Source organism: Bos indicus, chromosome 17, assembly GCF_029378745.1.
Source record: "Bos indicus isolate NIAB-ARS_2022 breed Sahiwal x Tharparkar chromosome 17, NIAB-ARS_B.indTharparkar_mat_pri_1.0, whole genome shotgun sequence".
Lineage (NCBI taxonomy): Eukaryota > Metazoa > Chordata > Mammalia > Artiodactyla > Bovidae > Bos > Bos indicus.
The window spans coordinates 12324474-12346652 of NC_091776.1; the positions used below are offsets into that span (position 1 = coordinate 12324474).

Here is a 22179-nt window from a genome sequence, read left to right on the forward strand (position 1 = left end):
TTCTCCAGCAGATCTTCCCGACCCAGGAATTGAACCGGGGTCTCCTGCATTGCAGGCGGATTCTTTACCAACTGAGGTCTCAGGGAAGCCTTCCCTCTATGATAGTTCATTTTATGTGTCCATAAGACTGGGTGGGCTGGTGTTATTAATATCTCTAGGTGTGTTTGTGAGGGTGTTTCCAGAAGAAATGAGCATTTGAACCCATAGACTGAGTAGAGAAGATTGTCCTCACCAGCGAAGGTAGGCATAGTCCAATCCACAGAGGGCCTAAATAGAACAAAATGGCAGAGGAAAGGCAAATTCACTCTCTCTGCTTGAACTGAAGCATCCCTCTTCTCCCGACCCTGGACACTGCAGCTCCTGGTTCTCGGCCTTTTGAACTCAGACGTGGACTTATACCATTGCTTTCCCCAGTTCTCGGGCTGTTTGAATTATACTATTGGCTTTCCTGTTCTCTGACAGTTGGTCGTGGGACTTCTCGGCCTCCATAACCTCATGAGTCAATCCTGTAATAAATAAATAAGTAAATGAATGAATGAATGAAAGAGTGCGTGCTCAGTTGCTTTAGTTGTGTCCCACTCTGTGTAACCCTGTGGATTGCTGCCTTCCAGGCTCCTCTGCCCATGGGATTCTCCAGGCAAGAATACTGGAGTGCGTTGCCATGCCCTCCTCCAGGGGATCTTCCTGACCTAGGGATCAAACCTGGGTCTCATGTGTCTCCTGCATAGCAGGCAAATTCTTTTAACTGTTTTTTTCTCTGGAGAATTCTAAGACATCCTCTCTGCATTTCATAAGAAATCTCATAAGAGAAGCCAGTCTTGGGACACACAGAACCAACTTTCATTTCCTGAAGATAAGAGGGCTTCATTTTTTTGAGAAGTGTAACATATTTACGATTGGGTTTGGAGACAAGTAAAACACACATAGAATTTCTTTTGTCCCTTAATTGTATCTCAACTCATTTCTAGGGCAGTGGTTCTCAAACTTTTTGGAATTAGGGTACCAAAATTATTGAGGATACCAAAGAATGGTATGGGTTATGTGGGTTATGACTTGATATTTACTACATAACAACTGTGGAATTTCTAAAATAATTATTTATTAATTCCTAAATAATGACAACAATAAGTGTAATTCAAGTTAACACATTGAGGATACGAAAGAATAGTATGGGTTATGTGGGTTATGACTTGATATTTACTACATAACAACTGTGGAATTTCTAAAACAATTATTTATTAATTCCTAAATAATGACAACAATAAGTGTAATTCAAGTTAACACAGTCTTATGAAAAATATACTTTTCAAAACAAAAAAAATTAGTGAAAAGACTGGCATTAGTTTCCATTTCTGCAAATCTCTACAATGTCTGACTTACTAGAAGACAAGCTGGATTCTCCTATCTGCTTTTGCATTCAATCTGTTGTGAGATGTTGCTTTGGTTAAAGACACACAAGAAGAAAATCAAGCCTCACACAGATATGTAGTTAGAAGAAGGGAGGAAGATTTTAATAGCTTTTTCAGATGATTGTAGATATTTTTCTTTGATGTAACACTAAAACTTGATGAGTGGTAGTTTCTTAAAAGTTACTGACTGTGGAATTTGAAACCATGTCAATGACCTTTTTACACTGTTATGTTAAAATCCTTTGGTTTATCTTGTACTTTAAATAGATCTTTACTACAATATGATTTTGTAACATCATGTATTGGTCATTTGGAAGATACTGAGTTCTTCAGTTCTTCCAAAAGGTTGACACAATATCAAAAAGTCACATTCATTAATATCACTATGAATCTCATCAGAAGAGTCTATATCAGGAAGCTGTTGAAAGTCACAGTGATAGAACAGTTGTCTAAAATTCTACTTTTCACTCCTAACTATAAATGTTATCATTGCCAAAAATATCATGAATTGTTTTCTTTGAAGTTACAGGCTCACTTCAGTCATTTTGGGAGAAAATACTCAAGTCTGAATAATCACAGTCTGTCAGTCATTCTTTCAAGTAAAAATAATATTCCATGGAAAAAGCAGCTGTATCAAACCATCTCAAGAGTGATTTTCCTTGAGATAACGATGTACTTCAGTGTGCAGCACAAGTACTTTATATGTACCTAACACTTTGTCACAAAGAATATATTTAAAAGTCTTGCACTCAAGGGTTGAGATTTAATAAAATTAATAACTTTTACTATTCCAACAAGGACATTCTTAAATGAACCTCTTCTTTTTCCTCTTAAGTGACGAAGAGAATGACTACTAATACAACACATTTTTGTGCCATTGTCTTGATTTGAGCTGCTAAGTTGCCAGCATTTTATTACCATTGCTTTTAAGCATCAGTCAACACAGATAAAAGGGCGAATAATATTCTGAAAAGAGTTTTGACCTCAAGGACTTCTCTAGACCACACATTATTCTAGGGAGGGTGCTCCCCTGTCTACTACCCTCAGGAATATTTGGGGAAGGATAGAATTACTCGTAGGAGAGTGAGTGTTTATGAAACATCGTCTTAGAATGTACAGTTCTGAGAAAATCTATCTTAATCTTACATTTGAGAGGTGATAGAGATGGAGGTGGAGAGAATACTCTAATTATTAAGATAAAATATGCTTTCAAAAGCTTGGGCCACAAGGGTGAATCAAATAGAATATTACAACTTGATGACCATAGTCGACAGTAATCCAAGTTCATGGGAAAAGGCATCCAAAAGGTACATATTTCCCGAATTATTTATCCACTTGATTTCAAAATCCATTATAGTAACCTCCAGCTATTTATCTTCCTAATATTTTTAGGTTAGTCAAATGTTAAAATTAGTTTGTGTTCCCTAAACATCTAGGCTTCGAGGGGGAGATGTAGGGCCCTTGAAGGGTGCTTTGTAGCAGAGATTCCAAGCTGAGATTAAAACATAAATTGTTCTATCCTTTTATTTTCTGTTGCTGTGTGCTACTTCAAATGACTTTTGGAAAGAGGTAGAGGTATGAACAAATTCAATTAAAATGTTTTGGCTGTTGATAGAACACCTATATAATTAAATGTTGATAGCATTTGCCTGTATGCCTTTAAAAGGTTGCAGGAAATGTACTCTACTTTGAGGAAAGGCCTAAAGTGTGTTTTCTTTTATAGGGTACTAAGCATTGCAAAGAGCTGGCAATGCAAAAAGAGGTGATGGTGTGTCTGTGCAGAGTGATAGTCCCCTATAGCCCAGCTACAGGCTTGGAGTGAGCAGTGGTGAAGGGCTGTGACCATTCTGCTGATCTTGTGTTAGGTTTAGAGATGCTATATGTTCAAGGCAATGAGTCTATGTAAAAATTTATCTAATTTACCATTCATATACTAATATCATGACCAACGCTACCGATGGTAGTCAAAAATCATGGCCTAAGTTGAATTTGATCTGAGTTGGAAGACAGTTCTTCAAGTTGGAACTTCAGGAGACTTAACTACCAGTTTTTTGCCGTTTAGTCACTTAGTCGTGTCCGATTCTTCACGACCCCATGGACTGTAGCCTGCCAGGCTCCTCTGTCCATGGGATTTCCCAGGCAAGAATCCTGCCGTGGGATGCCATTTCCTTCTCCAGGGGATCTTCCTGACCCAAGGATTGAACCCGAGTCTTCTGCACTGGCAGGCAGATTCTTTACCACTGATCCAACAGAGAAGCCCATCAGTTTACTTAAGCCGATATTCAAGGAAGAGTTGGTTTAAGCACTGATGCTCCATTTCAAACCTGATTGCTCTCTGTTTGGTTTTAGATTGAATTCAAGCAGGTGTTTCAAAACCTGCTTCAGATAGCATTACTTGTCACTGGGAAGCTAGATCTTCTGGGGGAGTTGGCAATGAGAGTTTCATCCTGAGATTTCGCTATCAATTAAAAACATCTTTTGGGAGATAAAACACTTTTTAAGCTTTTCTAAGAAAAGGGTGCAATATGAAAGCTTATTGTTATATTTGAAGGGGTGTTTACCGAATTAACCCCCATCACTATCTTGAACATCACTCCAGTTGTGAGAATTCAGTCAGAACCTCAAAGAGGCATTATCTAGCCATATAAGCGTATGGAGTGTCATTTTAATGTTCTGTATCTTTGCTGTGCCTCCACCTTCTTTGATGAAAAAATCTATTTTAAAATTTGTAAGAAAATATTTAACATAATGAGATGATGAGTCAGAGGTTTTAAAAAGCTAAAAAGGGAAGATGTAGTTAAATAATGCACCTTTTTTTATTTTTTCGCTACATCTGACTCATGACATATAATGTATTCTGCTAAGTTCAAAGTTTTCTCTTACAAAGAGAGTTTTATGAAACAACTCTTCTTCAGACCGTTTTTTACTTCAATTATAGTAGCAGATTTTGGAGTTTAAATCATTAACAACCTCTGAGTGAACTTTTATCCAAATGACTGCAAGTCACAAAGAGAACAGCCCTCTTTCACCAAATACCTTTTGTGCTGGAGTGAGACCCATCCTTTTCTATTTTTTCCCCTTTATCTCTTTTAAGAAAGATGTGTGATTTGTAAAGTAATGAAAGTATGTCTCAGTTAATGAAAACTGCTATATTGAGCTCATAATGCAAACTGGAATTGCTTTAGGGTAAGTGTCACACACCTCCATTATAGCAGGGAAAAAAGTAAATTTCAGAAGTCAAGATTGTTGTGTGCACTGTAGGAGTATCATGTAGCAGTTAAATCAACCATCAGGGGTGACCTAATCTTATTTATCCCCCCTTTGTCAAGGAGCTGTAATTTTCATTTAGGCATTTTCCAGTTTTAACTCCACTGGACAGTTCAAAACGGGGCGCTTAGTCCATCCACCTAGTTACTGATTTCACCATATGTTACCTTTTTATTCTCGTTATTTTTATTGGAACGTTTTTGGAGAGTGCGTGGAAGACTGTCACCTCCACAGACTTCAGGTGATGAGATGAGAGAGTAGTTCTTTGAGTGACAAAAGCCTGAAGAATTTTTATACAGAACAAAATGTAGCTTAATCAACAAAAAGAAAGTTAAGAGAAAAACCTTTTTCCTCTTGAAAAATCAAGAAGAATAATGAACTAATCTTCGTTTCAAGAGTGGGAAAAACTTTTTCTCCCCCTAGATTTGGCGAATAGCGGGATAAATTCGAAGAAGTCCATCCCACCCCCGCACGCGCGCCCCCCATTCTTTCCAGACAGAGCGGTTGCAAATCCCAGGCTGAGTCCGTCCTGGGAGCCTTAGGGCACCTTCCTCTTTGCTCTGTGTGTGTGTGTGTGTGTGTGTGTGTGTCTAGCTCTCGCTCTTTCCTTCAGTCTGTGCCTCTGTGTGTGTGTGTGTGAGTGTGTGTGTGACAGAGGGAGAGAGAGCGCGAGAGGAGAGAGAGAGCGAGAAAGAGAGAGAGAGAGAGCAAGAGAGCGAGCTGTGAGCTGTGCTGCCGCCGCCGCTGCCCTTTGATCCCGACATTAGTGTTAGGGGCTCGGAGACACAGAGCGCGGCCATAGACACCGCCGCACCGGCACTCATTTATTTATACCTCCCATCACACACGCGAGCATAGGACACACACACACACTCACACCTATTAGATCTGTTTCCATTGAAGAATATTACGCTCGGGGACAAGCCAGGTGCACGACCAAAAAATTAAAAAAAAAAAAAAAGCGGGGGGAAAAAAAGGAAAGAAAAGAAGAAAACCCCTCTTCTGGCTCCAGGAAACAAGCTTCAACCCATTGCACACACCGGAGAGAAGGGGTTTCCCCCTGCCCGCCCGCCCGCCCCCCAACTACCTCCCCGCTCCTGCCAGTGTCTGCCTCTCTGCCCCCACGGGGGTTTATTTGATCTCACATTAACCAAGGAGGAGAATGTGAGAAAAGGGGGAAAATGCCCAGGAGGAAGCAGGAGCAGCCCAAGCGCCTTCCCTCACGTAAGTCATCCCTTCTCCACCTCCTCTCGTGCCATTTTCTCGCCCTCCCTCTCCTCTTTCCTCTCCGCAGCCTCCTCCGTTGTTTTCTGCATTAGTTTAGGGTTACAGAGGTGAAACTGACAAAGACACAGCCCGGGTTACTCCTCGTTTAGGTCTATGCTGAGGCAGCCATGTTGGTGATGATCAGCCCCGTGCCCTTTCTATTCTCTCTCTCTTTTTCTTTCTTTCTCTCACCCCCCCTCTTTTTTTCCTTGAGATCGGGCTTTTTTCCCCTTTCCCTCCCCCTCCCCCTCCTCACTCCGGGTGGCTGGGGGGAGGGGGCAAGAGAAGGGAGGAGGGGAGTAGTGTGGATGCCGGGTGTTTTTTTTTTTTTAATCGGGGGGTGGAGGGGAGGTGGGAGAGGTTGGAATCTTTAAAAAAAAAAAAATTCCTTGCGGATCCCCGATGCCCGAGGGTGCGGGGGTCGGGGCGCACGGAGGGTTGGGGGGCCGTGACATGGCGTTTGGGGGTGTCGGAGCGAGGGCGCGCGGCCGCCTGCCGGGGACGGGATCCAGGGAGAGGTCCGTCTCCGGCTAAAGGTTGCGCCGGGGTTGGTCGGCCCCGGAGCCGCCGGCGGCAGCGGCGGCGGCGGCAGCGGCAGGAGCAGGAGGAGGCGGAGGTGGAGGAGGCGGCGGCGGAGGAGGGGAGTCGGGGGCGGGCGAGGCGGGAGCGGCGAGGAGGGTGTGGGGGCACCGCACACAAACACACGGGTACACACGCGCCGCCGGGCGGCTGCTCCCGCGGCGCCGGGGCGAGGGGGCGCGCCGGGGCGCTGGGCGGCCGGGCGGGGGGCGAGGCCGGGCAGCGGCGGGCGGATGTGGGGTGCGGGAGCTGCGCCGAGGCGGAGGCAGGAGGCAGGGCGGCTCGCGGCGCGCGAGGTCCCTGCAGAGCCGAGGGGAGGGAGGAGCAGGGCTCCTGGCCGCAATAAAATGCGGGGTCAGTCGGAGCAGACGGAGCCGGGCGAGACTCGGGCTCTCAGACCCCCCTCCCCGGCGAGCCTGAGCAGAGTCCAGGACTAAAGTGCATCGTAGCCCTCCCCGGCTGCAGCCACACACACCAACTGGAGACACACACCCGCCGGCACGGCCCGGTCCCCTTCCCCTCCTCCACCCGCGCCCCCGGTCCCTCTCCGCCCTCCCTCCGGCTTTTCTTTGCGAGTCTCTTAACTTTTCCCCCACTCCCTCTCCAGCTCAATCCCCCCACCCCCCCATCTTTCTCCGCTTTGAGTGTTCCGAGATGCTGCTAAAGCTAAAAGTGAAGGAGAAAGAAGCAACTAAAAATATCCCCCGGGGCCGCCCGGCTCCTTGAATGCAGGGAGGAGGGGGCAGGGGAGAAGGCGTGGGGCGGGGTGACGGGGAGGAGGGGACGCCGGAGGCGCCGGAGGGAGGGGTCGGGGGAGACGGAGGGTCAATTTCTCTTCTCTCTCCCCCCCCACCCCCCCCGTACTGCTCCCCTCTCTCGGCGGTTTGGCGCTGCTCTGAGCCCAATCCTGCAAAACCCGGGCTGGGGGCGGGAGCGGAGCCGGAGCGCCCGCCCGCCAGGGTGTCAGGCCGACGTGGTCGGTCACCTGAAGTTCACGGAGGGTGGGGGAAGGGTTAAGGTTATGGTGTCTCGGGCTCGGGTTGTGTGAGCGTGTGCGTTTCCGCTGCAGACAGGCAGCGCGATCGATCTCCCCCTCGCGAAATCTCCGCGGCGGTGCCGGCCCGGGGGGACGGGCAGGGGGCGCGGGTGACTCGGGCTGGGCGCCCCCCGGCGCCTCCGTGTCATCCGGGCCGCGGCCGAAGTGGCGAGCAAGGGCACTTGCAGGCAGCCCGCTCGGCAAACATTCCTCTTTCTTTCCCCTTCCCGGTACGCACGAGTCGACGCACAGAGCTTGGGTTGTGCTTTTTTTCCCCTTCCTTTAAAAAAAAAAAAAAAAAAATGCCCCTGTGCAGTCCTTTCTTCGCCTGCCCGCTAGAGGTTCTGAGGATAATATCACATATGTAATATATATGCACATAAAATCGTTCGCAGGCGGCTGCGTGTGTAGGGAAATTTTGTGCGAGGGAAGCAGGCGGCGGAGTCTGGGAGGGCGAGTTGGGAGGCTCCGCGCCGCGATTCACAGAAAACTCGCAGCAGTTGGTGGAAGTGTGTGCGTGCACATGGCCGGCCCGCCGCGCTTCCCAGCTCTTTTCGGGGGCGCGTGGGGGCAGGGACAGGAGGCAGGAATCCTGGGGAGGGGGGCGGCGGTCGGGAGAGGCTTGCCCTGCTCGGACAAAACGGGCTTCAGTGTTCTCTGCGAACTTGCCCTTAGATGGCAACTTTGGGCGCTGATGAGCTGGTGTGCGAAAACCAGGGCGGTGAGGTTATTTGGTCATTTTCCTTTCTTCTCTCCTTAAAAAAAAAAAATCTTGGCGGGGTGAGAGGGAGGGTAGGAGCGGAGAAGGGATTTATCTGTTCAGTTGTGACGGAGATGGAACGCCTTCCCTCCCGTTGTGGGTAATGCAGTCGGGCAGCTGCAGCCTGCCCTGCTGGTGACCTTGACCCTGACCTCGTGCGACTACCCTCTCAGTCTGAGAGGAAATTCAGGCTCCATTTTAGCTCGTGTGTTGGGTGGGCCTCTCCAGGGCGCCGGGGCCTGGTGATTGAGTTAGATTTTGCCAGTGGGCTCTCCCACCCACCCTGTTCTCTAATTGAATACTGTTATACACTCAGTTTAAAGGAAAAAAAAAAAAAAAAATCAACTCCTTCTCCCAGTCACATAAAGCCACTTTTACTGAAGTAAAAAGCAATTACCTTTTGGAAACACCGTAAAAGTGCCTCCAGTTTTTAAAGAGAAGCCTAATTTGCGATGCTTTTTTTCCACTTACCTTTGCTTTGAATGGATTTTTGTGGATGTGTGCAGCCTGTTTTAAGCATGGTTTACACATGTTTTGTAAGCAGCTTGCATTTGAGCTGAGAGCAGTTTCTGGGCAAATGGTGTATTTTGCAATTCAGACAGTAACGCCAGACTGCCTTAAGTGCTGAGTGAGTCTTGAAGGAACTTGCAGTGAGGTGGACTTTGGTAAAAATTAGTGTTCATTTGTGTTTAGTGTAGAATACAATTGTAGTCCTAAATTCCAGTGTGAATGCTAAGTTCTTTATTTGTTTATTTGTGTGTATGTGGGGGAGGAGGGGTGTCAGGATTTTTCTTTCCCTGGAGAACCGTTTTGAATCTAAGTTAAAATATAGTGAGTTGGGGATGGATTGCCCTAATAGAAGTCATCCTGAGTTTTTAAGAAGTTATGTAGAGGCAGACTTCACATTTCTTCATAGAAGAAAGGAGTGATATGAGTAGTTTCAGGGTGAGAAGGGTCAGAGGGGGATGAGATGGGAAGGAACTGCTTTTGAAACCAAAGAGCCTTCTGAATAAATACAGGTGCTTAAGAGCTACTATTGATAGAATGTCTTTAAAATTTAGAGAACCTATAAACACATTTAAGAAACTCACATTAGAATTACCAGAAAAAGAAACTTGTGATAACTGCATCTCTAGAAAATTTAGATTGGTTTCTACTTCCTCTTAGGTACCCCCCCACCATGCTACTATTCCCCTTCCCCATGAATCATCGCTATGAATAAACTCTTTCTATGTGTTATTAAATATGATAGTAGCCAACCACAGCGTGAATCTACAAAGCCCAGAGTCCTCCCACTGTATAGCACAGACACCAGGGAACTTGGAAGTTCCAACCTCGAGTAGATTAGTCCTGGAAATCCAGACTAGCAGTTGGTATTATCTGATACCAAGTCTGGGGTGAGCCTCAGCCTCTGGCACGGAGTCCCAGCAATTCCCCAGGCTGGGCTTCGGCCTGCTAAGGTTTCCTAGCTGCTTCTGTTCAACTAGACACCCATGGGACCGTTCAGAACCGAATTAGCTTTGGGGATGGGTGAGCCTTTAACCTGACACTACTAACCTAAGCGTTAGATTTCTGATTTAAAATTCTGCACAGTCCCTTCCTCCTGGGCCTCCGAAGCAAGTGTATGTGGGGGTTCGTTTTTTTTTCTGTTAGATGGGCCTCATGCATGGGCAGAAAACAAATGGTCTGTCCTATAGAATGGAATGGTGATCTTACTGGTTGTGAGTAAAAAAGGCGAGTTGCACTAGGTTTCAGAGGTGACCCCAAACCTCTCAAAATTATTATTCAAAATAAAGCTTTTCTTTCTTGGCCTAGAGCAGTGATAATCGTTTGGGGATTTAAATATGACTCTGCTGCGATTGATGGCTCTTTTACAAAAGTCCTTTCCATTAACAGGGTCCAATACCATGTTCCAAAAAATGTCCTAGAGGTCCTTGGACCTATACCATGTGCTTATCTTTAGCAGAATCCCCAGACTGCAGAGTTTAAAAATGTTTGTCAGCTTAAGAAAGCAGAAGAGAGGGAAACTGACACGGGGACTGTTGGCCAGGCCTGAGGCTCAGCCCTTTGTGAACATTATTCCATTTGGGGTCACGAACTGGAGAGGGAGAGGGGTGTGTTGGTTGCATCTGTAAATCCTTTGACCATTGGTACCATCAGCACTTTTAAGATTTCCTCATTAGCTTCAACTTACCCCTAAACGTGCACGAGTTTAGACCCCGTTCTGTTTATTGCTGGAAAGCTGCCCAATGCCTATTCCCAAGGGGGAGCACAAAGGAAAAGTTCATAAAACAGTTGTTTTGTTATTCCAGTATTTTCACTGTTTACTCAGTTCTGGGTCAAGACGAGAACAGGTTATTGTGTTTGTCATGAACAAAACTTTATAAAAATTCTTTCTTGCTTTCTCGTAAAATTGGGAAGCAAAATGACTGAAAAGCAACAGGATCCCTTATTGTTTCATTTTTACGTGTCTTTATACATCTGTTGAAAGATAGAAGGTTGAATCTTTCCCTTACTTACTAAATTTTTTTCAGTAACCAGACAATACCTCCTGACTAGACAAGGGCCATGGGGAAATTTTCTGAATCTGAAAGAGTAAAGTATTTCACTGTGGATGATTCTGAGACACCACAAAGCAGGCTTGCTTGATTCTGGGCAAAAATGCCCATCTGTTCTTATATGTATTCCTCATCTGGTAAGTAGGTCCACTGAGCTTTGCTGTTAAAGTGAGGAAGATAGCTCAAAATCGCATTCCTTCTAATGCTTCAAAATAGTTTCTAATAAAAAAATTGATTTTTAATTTGTCTATGTGTTGCCATCTCGTGCTGGGGATGACACAGCTGGTGTGAATTGACAAGTCTCCTGCACCAAGTGTTAATAAATCACGTTGGGGAAGTACAAATTGGACAGCTTTTGGCCAGTGTTAAAGCTTGCTGTGCATTTGAGGTTTTAGAGTCTTTGAATGGCCTGTTAGGAGAGTTCCTAGGGAGGTGTGGAAAATCTTCATCTCGCGAGGCTTATAAAATTAGATGGACAAAGGCCATAGAGACAGCCAAGGGATCGTGTTGTGTTGGTGGAGTAACCATGCAGGCTTCTCCTGGTGTTAAAAGTTGACTTTAATTAATTAATGTCAAGATATCCTTGTAGAAAAGACCGGATTCGAAAAGGGGGTGGGGGCTGGTGACCCCGGCTGGTGGGTAAACCCATTTATTTAGTAATCCCAGTAGTTGAGATTGTGTGTGAATGATTTTGTTTCCCCAAAGAGAAAAACTCAGCCAGTAGCCCTAACCCTGGTCGTTTCATCCAAAGTGGTGTCTTTGGACTTAAAAGATGACAAGACACAGAGGAAATGATGGTAGAGCCCCAATTGTCACAGTGTAAAAAGCTCTCTTGGTTTCTGCGACTGGTCAGTAGCGCCCTTTGTAAAAGCTGAGGGCAGCTTAGTCCCGGGAGGAAGTTAAGACACCTTTTTGCCGCCCCCTTTCCAAGTTGCCTCGTCTCTCCTCCACTCTTCCTTTTTGAATATCCGCTGGAGTCTTAGGAGAGGAGGACGGGGAAACAAACATAAGAGGCTGGAAGCTTATCTCTCTATTCTGAGTGAGGTATTAGTAATTTTCTATAATTTAATCAGGCTGATCGCAGAACAAGATAATGAGAGTGTGACCTACAAAACAGGACTTTGTGGGGGCAAGAAAGGCTTTCCAGCAGAAGGTTTTTACAAGACCATGAGCTTTGTGGTAAAGGAGTGGATTTTGCGTTTCCTCTTATCCAAAAAAAATCCAGACCAGGCCTAGTGATGGTAAGACATGTGCTTTTGTTTTTGCTTTTCTTCCTCAGATTTCGTTCCCATTTTGGCCTAGTAAAGGCCCTCTAGAATCACATTTTAGAGATGCTGATTGTCAGTGAAGTTGCTGTGTCCTGTTTCTTTTTTTTTTACTTCATCTTGCTGGCATGTGGGATCTTAGTTCAATCAGGGATCGAACCCGCACCCCCTGCAGTGGAAGGCAGAGTCTTAACCACTGGACCACCAAGGAAGTCCCACTGTGCCCTGTTTCTGATGGGCTCTTTTCTATTTCCTGCTTTCTAGGTGTAGCTCAGTAATGCATGCCATCTAGGGCCACGTGGACAAAATACTTTATGGTTCATGCTAGCTGAAATGTCTTTCGTTGTATTTTATAGGAAACTAATGTGCCAAGCACAGACCTTAGAAATAGCCAAGAGACTTGATGGACTGAAGTTTCTAGCCGCTTTCCCCCTTCTGTTTAGGAGCAAGTTTTGTATTTTTATGCTCCATCTGTACATTACCCTTTTATGATATTGAGAATAGTATATGTGACTAGGTGCTGAAGCAGGGCCTTTCAGGTGACTTTTTCCTCCCCCAAGGACCCACCTTGGGATAGAACCACTGTAGTTACAAGGTAGTTTCATAAATTAAAATCAGACTTTGGCTTGATACTGATCTTTAGCGTCATGGGTACATACTGCTGTTTACTTTGTAAAAGTCAGCCTCACTGCGTGTACACACACACACACACACACAGAGGCTGCACTGTAGCTAATTTTATAAAATGTACAGTGATACACGCCCACGGTCTGAAATCAGCATGAGGCCTTTAGCCACCCTGTTTTTCACAGACTCACCCAGGGTTATATTAAATGCAGCAGATTCTGTGTGCCTAAAAAGGATATTGTTTCCAGTCGGCCATTCCCTTCTTATTAAAAAACAAACCTCCACCACTGAAACTCTCCCTCTCGAGTTCTGAAATGACTTAAGACTTAGGTGCTCTTTGCCTCTGTTTTTAAGAAAGTCCAAATTCAGCCAATTTCGGTCTCCCTGCAAGGAAGGAGGCTTCTCCGAGGCTGGGGCCTGTAAAAGCAGACTCCAGAATAATCCCTGTGTCTATCTCTTTCTCTTCCTTGTAATTTCTCCATGGGTCAGAAAAGTGGTTAGACCCCTGAGAAGTGAGGTGTGAGGGGGAAAGAATGAGGGATGAGAGGGATCTATATCTCCCGATGGATTGTTTTGAGTGTTCTGGAGAGGTTGGCTTTCCAAGCGGACTGGAGAAGGCCAGGGAAGGTGATCTTTTCCATGATTGATCAGCAGCAGCCTGCTTATCTGTGCTTTTGAAACAAGCTACTGTACTTGAGGAGGCTGATAGATTTTTCTAAAGTTACACAGGGCCAGCGTCTTGGGTTGTCTGCTGGTGTATTTTTAAAAGCTTGTGTTGTTGTTTTGTAACCAGGGGGAGAAAATACCGTTTGATTTGGCCGTCTTTTCACTAGGTCCCCTGTAGACGGTGGGCTTCCCTGGTGGCTCAGCAGTGAAGAATCTGCCTGTGATGCAGGAGATGTGGGTTTGATTCTTGGGTTGGGAAGATGCCCTGGAGGAGGGCATGGCAACCCACTCCAGTATTCTTGCCTGGAGAACCCCAGGTACAGAGAAGCCTGGCGGGCTACAGTCCATGGGGTTGCAAAAGAGTCAGACGCAACTTAGCAACTAAACCACCACCACCAGTGTATACTGTGCATCCTAAGGGAAAAAAACAAATAAACAGGAGCTGGACGTGCTTTTTAAGGTCACAGAGTAGTGGTCCAGCGCAGCAGCTTGTTGAGCTTCAACCTCCGCTGCCCACTAGCTGTGTGACCTTGGGCAAATTACTTAACTTCCCTGTTCCCTGGCTTCCTCGTCTTTTAGTAGTGACAACAGTTCCTGTATCACAGGGATATTGTATGAATAATTGAATACATACAGAAGTATCAGTATTATGTGCACACACGAAACCATACCTTATTAGTGGCTGCTTTGTGGAAAGAGCTCAAGAAGGATTAGCTATTATTAAGTATATGAAATAAGTTTTCATTTGCATATCCTGTGATTAGACTATAGATATTTCTGACTCAGAATTTTTTGGTGATGTCTGTATTTATTATTCTTTTAAAAAAATTCTCCATGTATCTCGTACAGTAATAATATGACACGGTAAAATTCTTTTATAAGGCTGTATGATAGGGCTTGACCAGTGTTTGTTTCACAGGCCAACAATATTACTTTAAGCTTTTACTAGGGGAACAAGTTCTTCTGTGTGCGTGATTTGACCTGAATTATATCTCAATTGTATAATAATCATATGAATTATGACTGAGCTTTTCTATAAAGTGAGGATAGTAAATCCATGTTCCCAGACTTAGGCTGAGATTCAAATGAGAAAATAGGTGTTTAATAAAAGTTTATTTATCCATTGACTTACCAGTCAGTCCACCAATTAAAATTACCCAGGGGAAATTTCTGTTGGGTTTTCCATGTGTCACACAGCTAGTCGTTCACATTTTGCACAAAACAAAGGAAAGACAAGGTCTGGTGTTTCTAATTGCTGAGAACCAAGCCAAGAGAACACATTAAATGAATTTTATTTATTTAAACTTTTTTTTAGTTTTCTTTTGGAGCATAGTTGATGAACAATGTTGTGTGAGTTTCAGGTGTACAGCAAACTGATTCAGTTAAACATATACATCTGTCTATTTTTCAGAAGTTTTAGAAGATTGGGGTTTGTGTGTGTGTTGTGTGTGTGTTTATGTATGTGTTACAGCTGACATTAGAGGTCACAAGCTAGTGGTCTCCTGGTATGTTTTGCCTCGTACAGTATGTTTAAAACTCAAGACACCATTTGGAAATAGGCGGCTTCACATACAAATCCAGGCTTTCAACTTCTTCGGAAACTTGGACGAGTCAGTGGCGCGGGCCACCTCCCCACGTGGCCGCAATCTGCTGCGTTCGGTGGCGGATGTCTCCCTTCCGTGGCATGTGCTTGCAAGTCTGCGGCAGTTCCCACCCTGGGGCTTCTATGTCCCTGCCTGCATGTACACCTGCCTGCCCCTGCCGAAGTGTCTTATGCAGGCATTTGGATTAGAAATTGTTCTATATTCCCCAGTATTGTGTGATCGTTTATGTCCTCGCTGAGGCTGCTGCTGCTAAGTCGCTTCAGTCCTGTCCGACTCTGTGCAACCCCATAGACGGCAGCCCACCAGGCTCCCCCGTCCCTGGGATTCTCCAGGCAAGAACACTGGAGTTGGTTGCCATTTCCTTCTCCAATGCAGGAAAGTGAAAAGTGAAAGTGAATTTGCTCAGTTGTGTCCGACTCTTCGAGACCCCATGGACTGTAGCCTACCAGGCTCCTCCGCCCATGGGATTTTCCAGGCAAGAGTACTGGAGTGGGTTGCCATTGCCTTCTCCGCTCACTAAGGCTAGGATACTGTAAACCTCATCTGATGGCAATATCAGGAAGCTGCCTAGGGTGGGGATTAAGACCCTGGTACCGGTTTCCCAGTTCTCATCCCACCCACCCCGCTGCTGTTGCTGCTAAGTCACTTCAGTCATGTCCGACTCTTCGCGACCTCATGGACTGTAGCCTACCAGGCTCCCCGTCCGTGGGATTTTCCAGGCAAGAATACTGGAGTGGGCGGCCATGCCCTTCTCCAACCCTCCCCCAACCCCTCGGTAAAATAGCTAGCTAGTAGGAACCTGCTGTGTAATGCAGGGAGCCCAACTTGGTGCTCTGTGATGACCTAGATGGATGGGATGGGGGTGGGGTGGGAGGGGTGTCCCAGAGGGAGGGGATCTATGTATACATATGGCTGATTCACTTTGCTGTACAGCAGAAACTAACACAACATTGTAAAGCAACGATAAAAGAAAAAAAGATTCTAGCCCCAGATGCATGAGTTCCATCTCAGCTGCACCACATTTTAGCTGTGACCTTGGCAAGTTACTGCAGTTTGCCTGTTTCCTCATCTGTAAATTGGGAAAGCGTTGTAGGTTTTATGGGAACTAGGTGAGTTCATACATGTAGATATTTAGATTCATGTCTGGCATATAGTATGTGTACAATAAATGCTGGCTACATTAAGACACTCAAGGTGTTAATTTCTTTCTTGTTTTGTGAATTTCTTTCAATTAAGGATCTCGGTAAGATTGCTTTAACTGTGTTGTATAATCAGTTAAAGACAAGTATTGCTGCCTGTCTGTTTCTGATCATCATTAGCCGACCTAGTGGTTCTCCATTCTGGCAGTCAATTGTAATTCCCTGGGAGATTTAGAAAATGCAAACACCCCCAGAGGTTTAAATTTAATTGGTTCAGAGTGGGGTCTGGGCATGGACATCCTTAAAAAGCTCCCCTGGTGATGTAAATGGATAGTCAGAGTTGAGGACTCCAGAGCTAACAAGAACTCTCACTCTGGGCTGATGGCCATTTTAGCCAAAAATAAAGACATGTGATTTTGAGTCTGGGCAGCTTATTGATGAGAATCTGTTAGACTCCTAAAGCCTTTAAAAATAGTTCATGGATCTGAGTAATCACCTCCAACTCCTCCAGATTGGAAACCAGAGGTTCAGGGAAGGACCCGTACTAAGCAGAAGGCACAGATTTCAGTCATCTCTGTCACCTTCTTCCACCACAGTCACCAGGGTTTCTCACTAGCTTTGTGACCTTGGGTAAGTCACCTGACCCCTCTGTGCTTACGGAGTGCCATCTTGTAAAATGTATCAGTTCAGTTCAGTCGCTCGGTTGTGTCCGACTATTTGCAACCCCATGGACTGCGGCACTCCAGATTTCCCTGTCCATCACCAACTCCTGAAGCTTGCTCAAACTCATGTCCGTCAAGTTGGTGATGCCATCCAACTGTCTCATCCTCTGTCGTCCCCTTCTTGTGCCTTCAGTCTTTTCGAGCATCAGGATCTTTTCCAATGAGTCAGTTCTTTGCATCAGGTGGCCAAAGTATTGGAGCTTGAGCATCAGTCCTTCCAATGAATATTCAGGATTGATTTCCTTTAGGATTGACTGGTTTGATCTCCTTGCTGGCCAAGGGACTCTCAAGAGTCTTCTCCAACATCACAGTTCAAAAGCATCAATTCCTCTGCATTCAGCTTTCTTTATATTGTAGATGGATACATTGTAAGTGGATAATAGTACATTAATCATGCCTTCTCTTTGTTGTTGTTCAGTCACTCAGTCGTGTCCAATTCTTTGCAACCCCATGGACTGCAGCACGCCGGGTCCCCCAGTCCCTCACCATCTCCCAAGGTTTGCCCAAGTCATGTCCGTTCCATTGGTGATGCCTTCTCTTTATATAATGCTTATTGTCCACAAAACATTTTCACTGATATCATCTGCCTGTGAGGCAGGCAGCGAAGAGCTCCTCTTCTTACCAACCAGAGAGACAGGGAAACTGGGCTGCAGGAAGAAGCTAGCTTGATGTCACCAGCGTGGGTGCTAACAAGGGCCAGGCCGTCCTCGGGTCTCTCAGGGCTCAGGGGTCTGTGAAAGCTTCATGGGGTCCCAAACCCGGAGAACATGCCTCCACCACCTGCACCTCCTTGCACACCGTCCACTGCAGGACGCCCCCTTGGTGCTGAGGGAGTACATGCATTGCCCGGTGATTCAGGAAGACTTGTGCCACCAAGAATATTGCTCTCCTCAAAGATTTATTTTGACCTTAGACTAAATGGAAGGTCACAGAATAGAGTCACTTGCAATGATACTTTCTGAGGTGTGAACTATGTCCTCCACGTGGAGAACACTGCCTTCATGTAATGGCCTAGAATTGTGAGTTGTTTTCTAATGACCCTACTTGTTAATCCAGCCAACCTCTCTAGAGCATGAAACGCAGCTGTATTTGGAAGGGAACAAAGTGGGGATACCCTGTGCGTAATCACGCAGTCGCTCAGTCGTGTCCGACTCTGACCCTATGGGCTGGAGCCTGCCAGGCTCCTCTGTCCATGGAATTCTTCAGGCAAGAATACTGCAGTGGGTTGCCATCTCCTCCTCCAGGAGGCCCTCCCGACCAAGGCACTGAACCCAATCTCTGTCGTTTCCTGCCTTGGTAGGCAGGTTCTTTACCACCGAGCCACCTGGGAAGCTGGGACACCCTGTGCTTCAAGAAATATTCCTGAAATGTGCTGTGATTTCTCCCTTGTAGGGGAAGGCAAACCTCAAATAACATCTTACTGGGTTTTAATCTGACCTTAAGAAAGAGGGAAATCAAATTATAGTGAATTGCTGCTTTCTGACATTTATAGGAAGAGAGGAATTTCATAATCCAGAAGGTTTGGGTTGGCTGGACCGCTAGATCCTAGAAGTGCTGTGTACCAGTGGCTACTCAAATACATGTTGCTAGATAAGAAAATATATACACAAGAGGAGAAAAGAGTACATGTATTTTATTTTTCTATTATTTTTCTTTCTTTTTATTAATTTTTATTGGAGTATAGTTGTTTTGCAGTGTGTTAGTTTCTGCTGTACAGCAATGTGAATCGGGTATATGTATACATAGATCTCCTCTTTTTTAAGATTTCCTTCCTATTTAGGTCACCACAGAACATTGAGGAGAGTTCCCTGTGTTATGCAGTAGGTTCTCATTAGTTATCTATTTTATACATAGTAGAGAGTACACATATTTTAAATATGATTTATATACTCCATAAAGCTGGAACCGTGGAATTAACTAGTTAATAGTTTATTAATTTGTTTTAAAAATCTATATTGGTTTTTTAATGACAAGAAGAATGCATATTAAGTATAAATAATTAAAGCAACATGGGAATATTTAAAGTAAAATGTGAAAGTCCCCTTTCGCAGCTTATAGCCCTAGAGGTAACTGCTGTGAACCAACAAGCAGTATTTAAAATTCAGCCATCATTTGAAAAATGGGTGCATATCAGCAGACTTGGCTGAATTGATGTATGTACTGAATTTAGGACAAAGGCATTAAAAACTGAATAGATCACATGCAAAATAATGGATCCCAGATCAGGTGCCCTGATTTTAAGGGGGACATTGATAAACTAGGGGCTTCCCTGGTAGCTCAGCTGGTAAAGAATCTGCCTGCAATGCAGGAGACCCCAGTTTGATTCCTGGGTCAGGAAGATCTGCTAAAGAAGGGACAGGCTACCCAGTCCAGTATTTTTGAGCTTCCCTGGTGGCTCAGCTGGTAAAGAATCTGCCTGCAATGCAGGAGACCTGGGTTCAATCCCTGGGTTGGGAAGATCCCCTGGAGAAGGGAAAGGCTACCCACTCCAGTATTCTGTCCTGGAGAATCCCATGGACTGTATAGTTCATGGGGTTGCCAAGAGTCGGACACGACTGAGCAACTTTCACTTTCATTGATAAACTACTCACCAGGCCAGAGGCAACTAGCATGTTGTAGGCTCTTGAAATCATCATGTGAAGAATTAGTTATTCCATGTTAAGTACATCATGGGAGTACTTAACATGAGGTGGCTCAGACAGTAAAGAGTCTGCCTGCAATGCAGGAGACATGAGTGTGATCCCTGAGTCAGAAAGATCTCCTGAAGAAGGAATTGCAACCCACCCTAGTATTCTGGCCTGGAGAATCCCATGGACAGAAGAGCCTGGTGGGCTACAGTTCACTGGGTGGCAGAGAGTCGGACACGACTCACACACACACACACACACACACATACAGTATGAAGAAAAAGAATGAGTGGATAAAAGTTGTGCATGGTAACTAAATTCAAATATTTGAAGTTCTGTCAAGTGAAAAAGAGAGTAGACTTACTCTGAATTGTCATTCATCCTAAATTCTTACCTTGTGTCTGATACTTTATTCATTCATTCATTCATCCAAGCAGCAGTAACTGAGTGCTTCTCTACCAGGGATTAGGGATCTGCAGAGCTGAATAGAGTATGGTCCGAGCTTGCAAGGGTCTCAGAGCCAAGCAGGGAGAGGAGATGCAAACAAATAATTAAAATTCAGCTTGAAAAGTATTTCCATAGATTTCTGAAATGCTGAGCAAGAAACAGAGACTAGGACCAATAGGGAAAAAGTTAGAGGGAAAATAACTTTGATGTCTTAAGATAAGGATGTATTGAATAAATAAAATCGCCCCCAAGTGTAACAGAAGATCTTGTGTGTTATGAAGAAGCTGGTTTAACCGCATGTCAGGGGTGATTTTTTTAAAGATTGCAAGTAAAGAGGGGGTGAGATGGGGAGCAGAAATGTTGAGAATTTTGTTGAGCAAATGCTGCTTTGCTTGGTTTCTATTATAAAATGGGAAATCTGCTCCTCTAGTGGGGGGGAAGGGGGTGTGGGGGGATGGGGAGCATCTTTCAATATACTGAATTGAAAGCCTTTTGAGAATAATACTTGGGTGTTGACACACATTACAGCCATGAGGATTTGATTAGTTGAGAGTTGGAGTCCCTACCTGGTGCTTGTTCATTGAGAAAAAGTTTTGAGCATTTACCTGGCTCATAAAAGTTGTATGGAATGCAGTCTCTGCTGACAGTTCTTTTAAACGTTGACACAAAACAACCGCAGAGCATAATTACAAATCAATGTGCTAACAGGTGCGAGCCAATATAATGTGAATTGGGTGTGTAAATGTTTGAGGAAACTCAGAGTAACAGTGATGGCTAGAAGATTCTTGGAGGACAGTGGTACCTACAGCATCCTCACAGACGTGATGGATTTAGATCTTGAGAAGAGAGAAAAGCATCCCAATGTCCGACTCTTTGCAACCCCATGGACTGTAGCCTATCAGGCTCCTTCGTCCATGGGATTTTCCAGGCAAGAGTGCTGGAGTGGATTGCCATTTCTCCAGGGGATCTTCCCGACCCAGGAATCGAATCCAGGTCTCCCGCATTGCAGGCAGACGCTTTATCGTCTGAGCCACCAGGGAACCCCAAACAGAAGGAATAGAATCAGCCAAAAGGGGTCGAAATAAAGCAAAAGTAGGCAGGAGACACTAAGGAACTTTGCTGAACCAGAGAGGGCGTATTGGTGATGTATGGATAGGAGGTAGGAAGACTATAGTAGGAGCTAACCCAAGTGATAAGAGATTATGATGGCTAAGTTTACTCCTTCGGGTACAACACAAAATCAACTATGGAGTTTGATAGTTTTTTCATTGAGTTATATAAATGGAGGTGGAGGATGATGGCCTGAAGCAAGAAATAGCCTTTTTAAGTAGGGAGGGCTGTTGAAAAACTAAAGTATTGGGTTGGCCAAAAAACTTCATTTGGGTTTTTCTGTAAGATTAAGGAAAAACCTGAACAAATGTTTTTGGCCAACCCAGTAGATGGATGGCAGTGTACATGAGCTTTGAAGGTGTCTGAGGAAGAGACCTGCCCAGTGAAGGGCTTCTATGGGGCCAGTACTGCAGACCCTCAGCCAGAGCTTAGGGTGCCCATCCCCTTACTTCTTTGGTTTCTTTGCCAAAGAATGCTCTAATGCAGTGCCTACCTTTACTGGTCCTAAAGTATGTGCCATTTACAAAATACATCTAACATTCATACATATATAATGAAGCATTCTGGTTACATGAACATTAATAAACCTGCTGTCCAATCTAATGAATCTCAACACTCTCAAATTTCATCTGTATCCTTCTCCTGCTACTTGTTCCCATTATCCTAAATTTTCTGTTGATTGTTCCCCTTGCTTTTTCTCTATAAGTAAGTGTAAGTAAGTGTTAGTCACTCAGTCATGTCCGACTCTTTGCAAGCCCATGGACTATAGCCTGCCAGGCTCCTCTGTCCATGGAATTCTCCAGGCAAGAATACTGGAGTTGGTTGCCATTCCCTTCTCCAGGGGATCTTCCCAACTCAGGGATCGAACCCACATTTCCTGCATCGCTAGCAGATTCTTTACTGTCTGAGCTACCAGGGAAGCCCTTTTTTTTTTTATATAGCTTTACCATAGTTTCACTCGTCTTTGCCATTTATAAAAATGTAAATGTAAAAAGATAAAGAGGTAGCAAGTATCATGCATCCAGCTGTTGTCTTTGTAAGATGTATTCATGTTGGTGTACTGAGCTGTGGCGCATTCATTTTCACTGCTCCCCAGT

General features: G+C 44.8%; 1 protein-coding gene across 7 annotated transcripts in view; it reads left to right on the top strand.

Annotated features, from left to right (window-relative positions):
* The first annotated feature begins 5355 nt into the window (after nucleotides 1–5355).
* Nucleotides 5356–22179, top strand: part of ZNF827 (zinc finger protein 827) — a 190585-nt gene continuing 173761 nt past the window's right edge. For 5 of the 7 annotated variants that reach the window (XM_019977811.2, XM_070769037.1, XM_070769038.1 and 2 more), the window contains exon 1: nucleotides 5357–5900. In XM_019977811.2, the coding sequence (XP_019833370.2) occupies nucleotides 5858–5900 (43 nt within the window). In that variant the 5' untranslated portion in view covers nucleotides 5357–5857. Of the gene's footprint in view, nucleotides 5901–22179 lie in introns of all 7 variants that reach the window. The other 2 variants (XM_070769035.1, XM_019977813.2) reach the window with 2 other exon arrangements.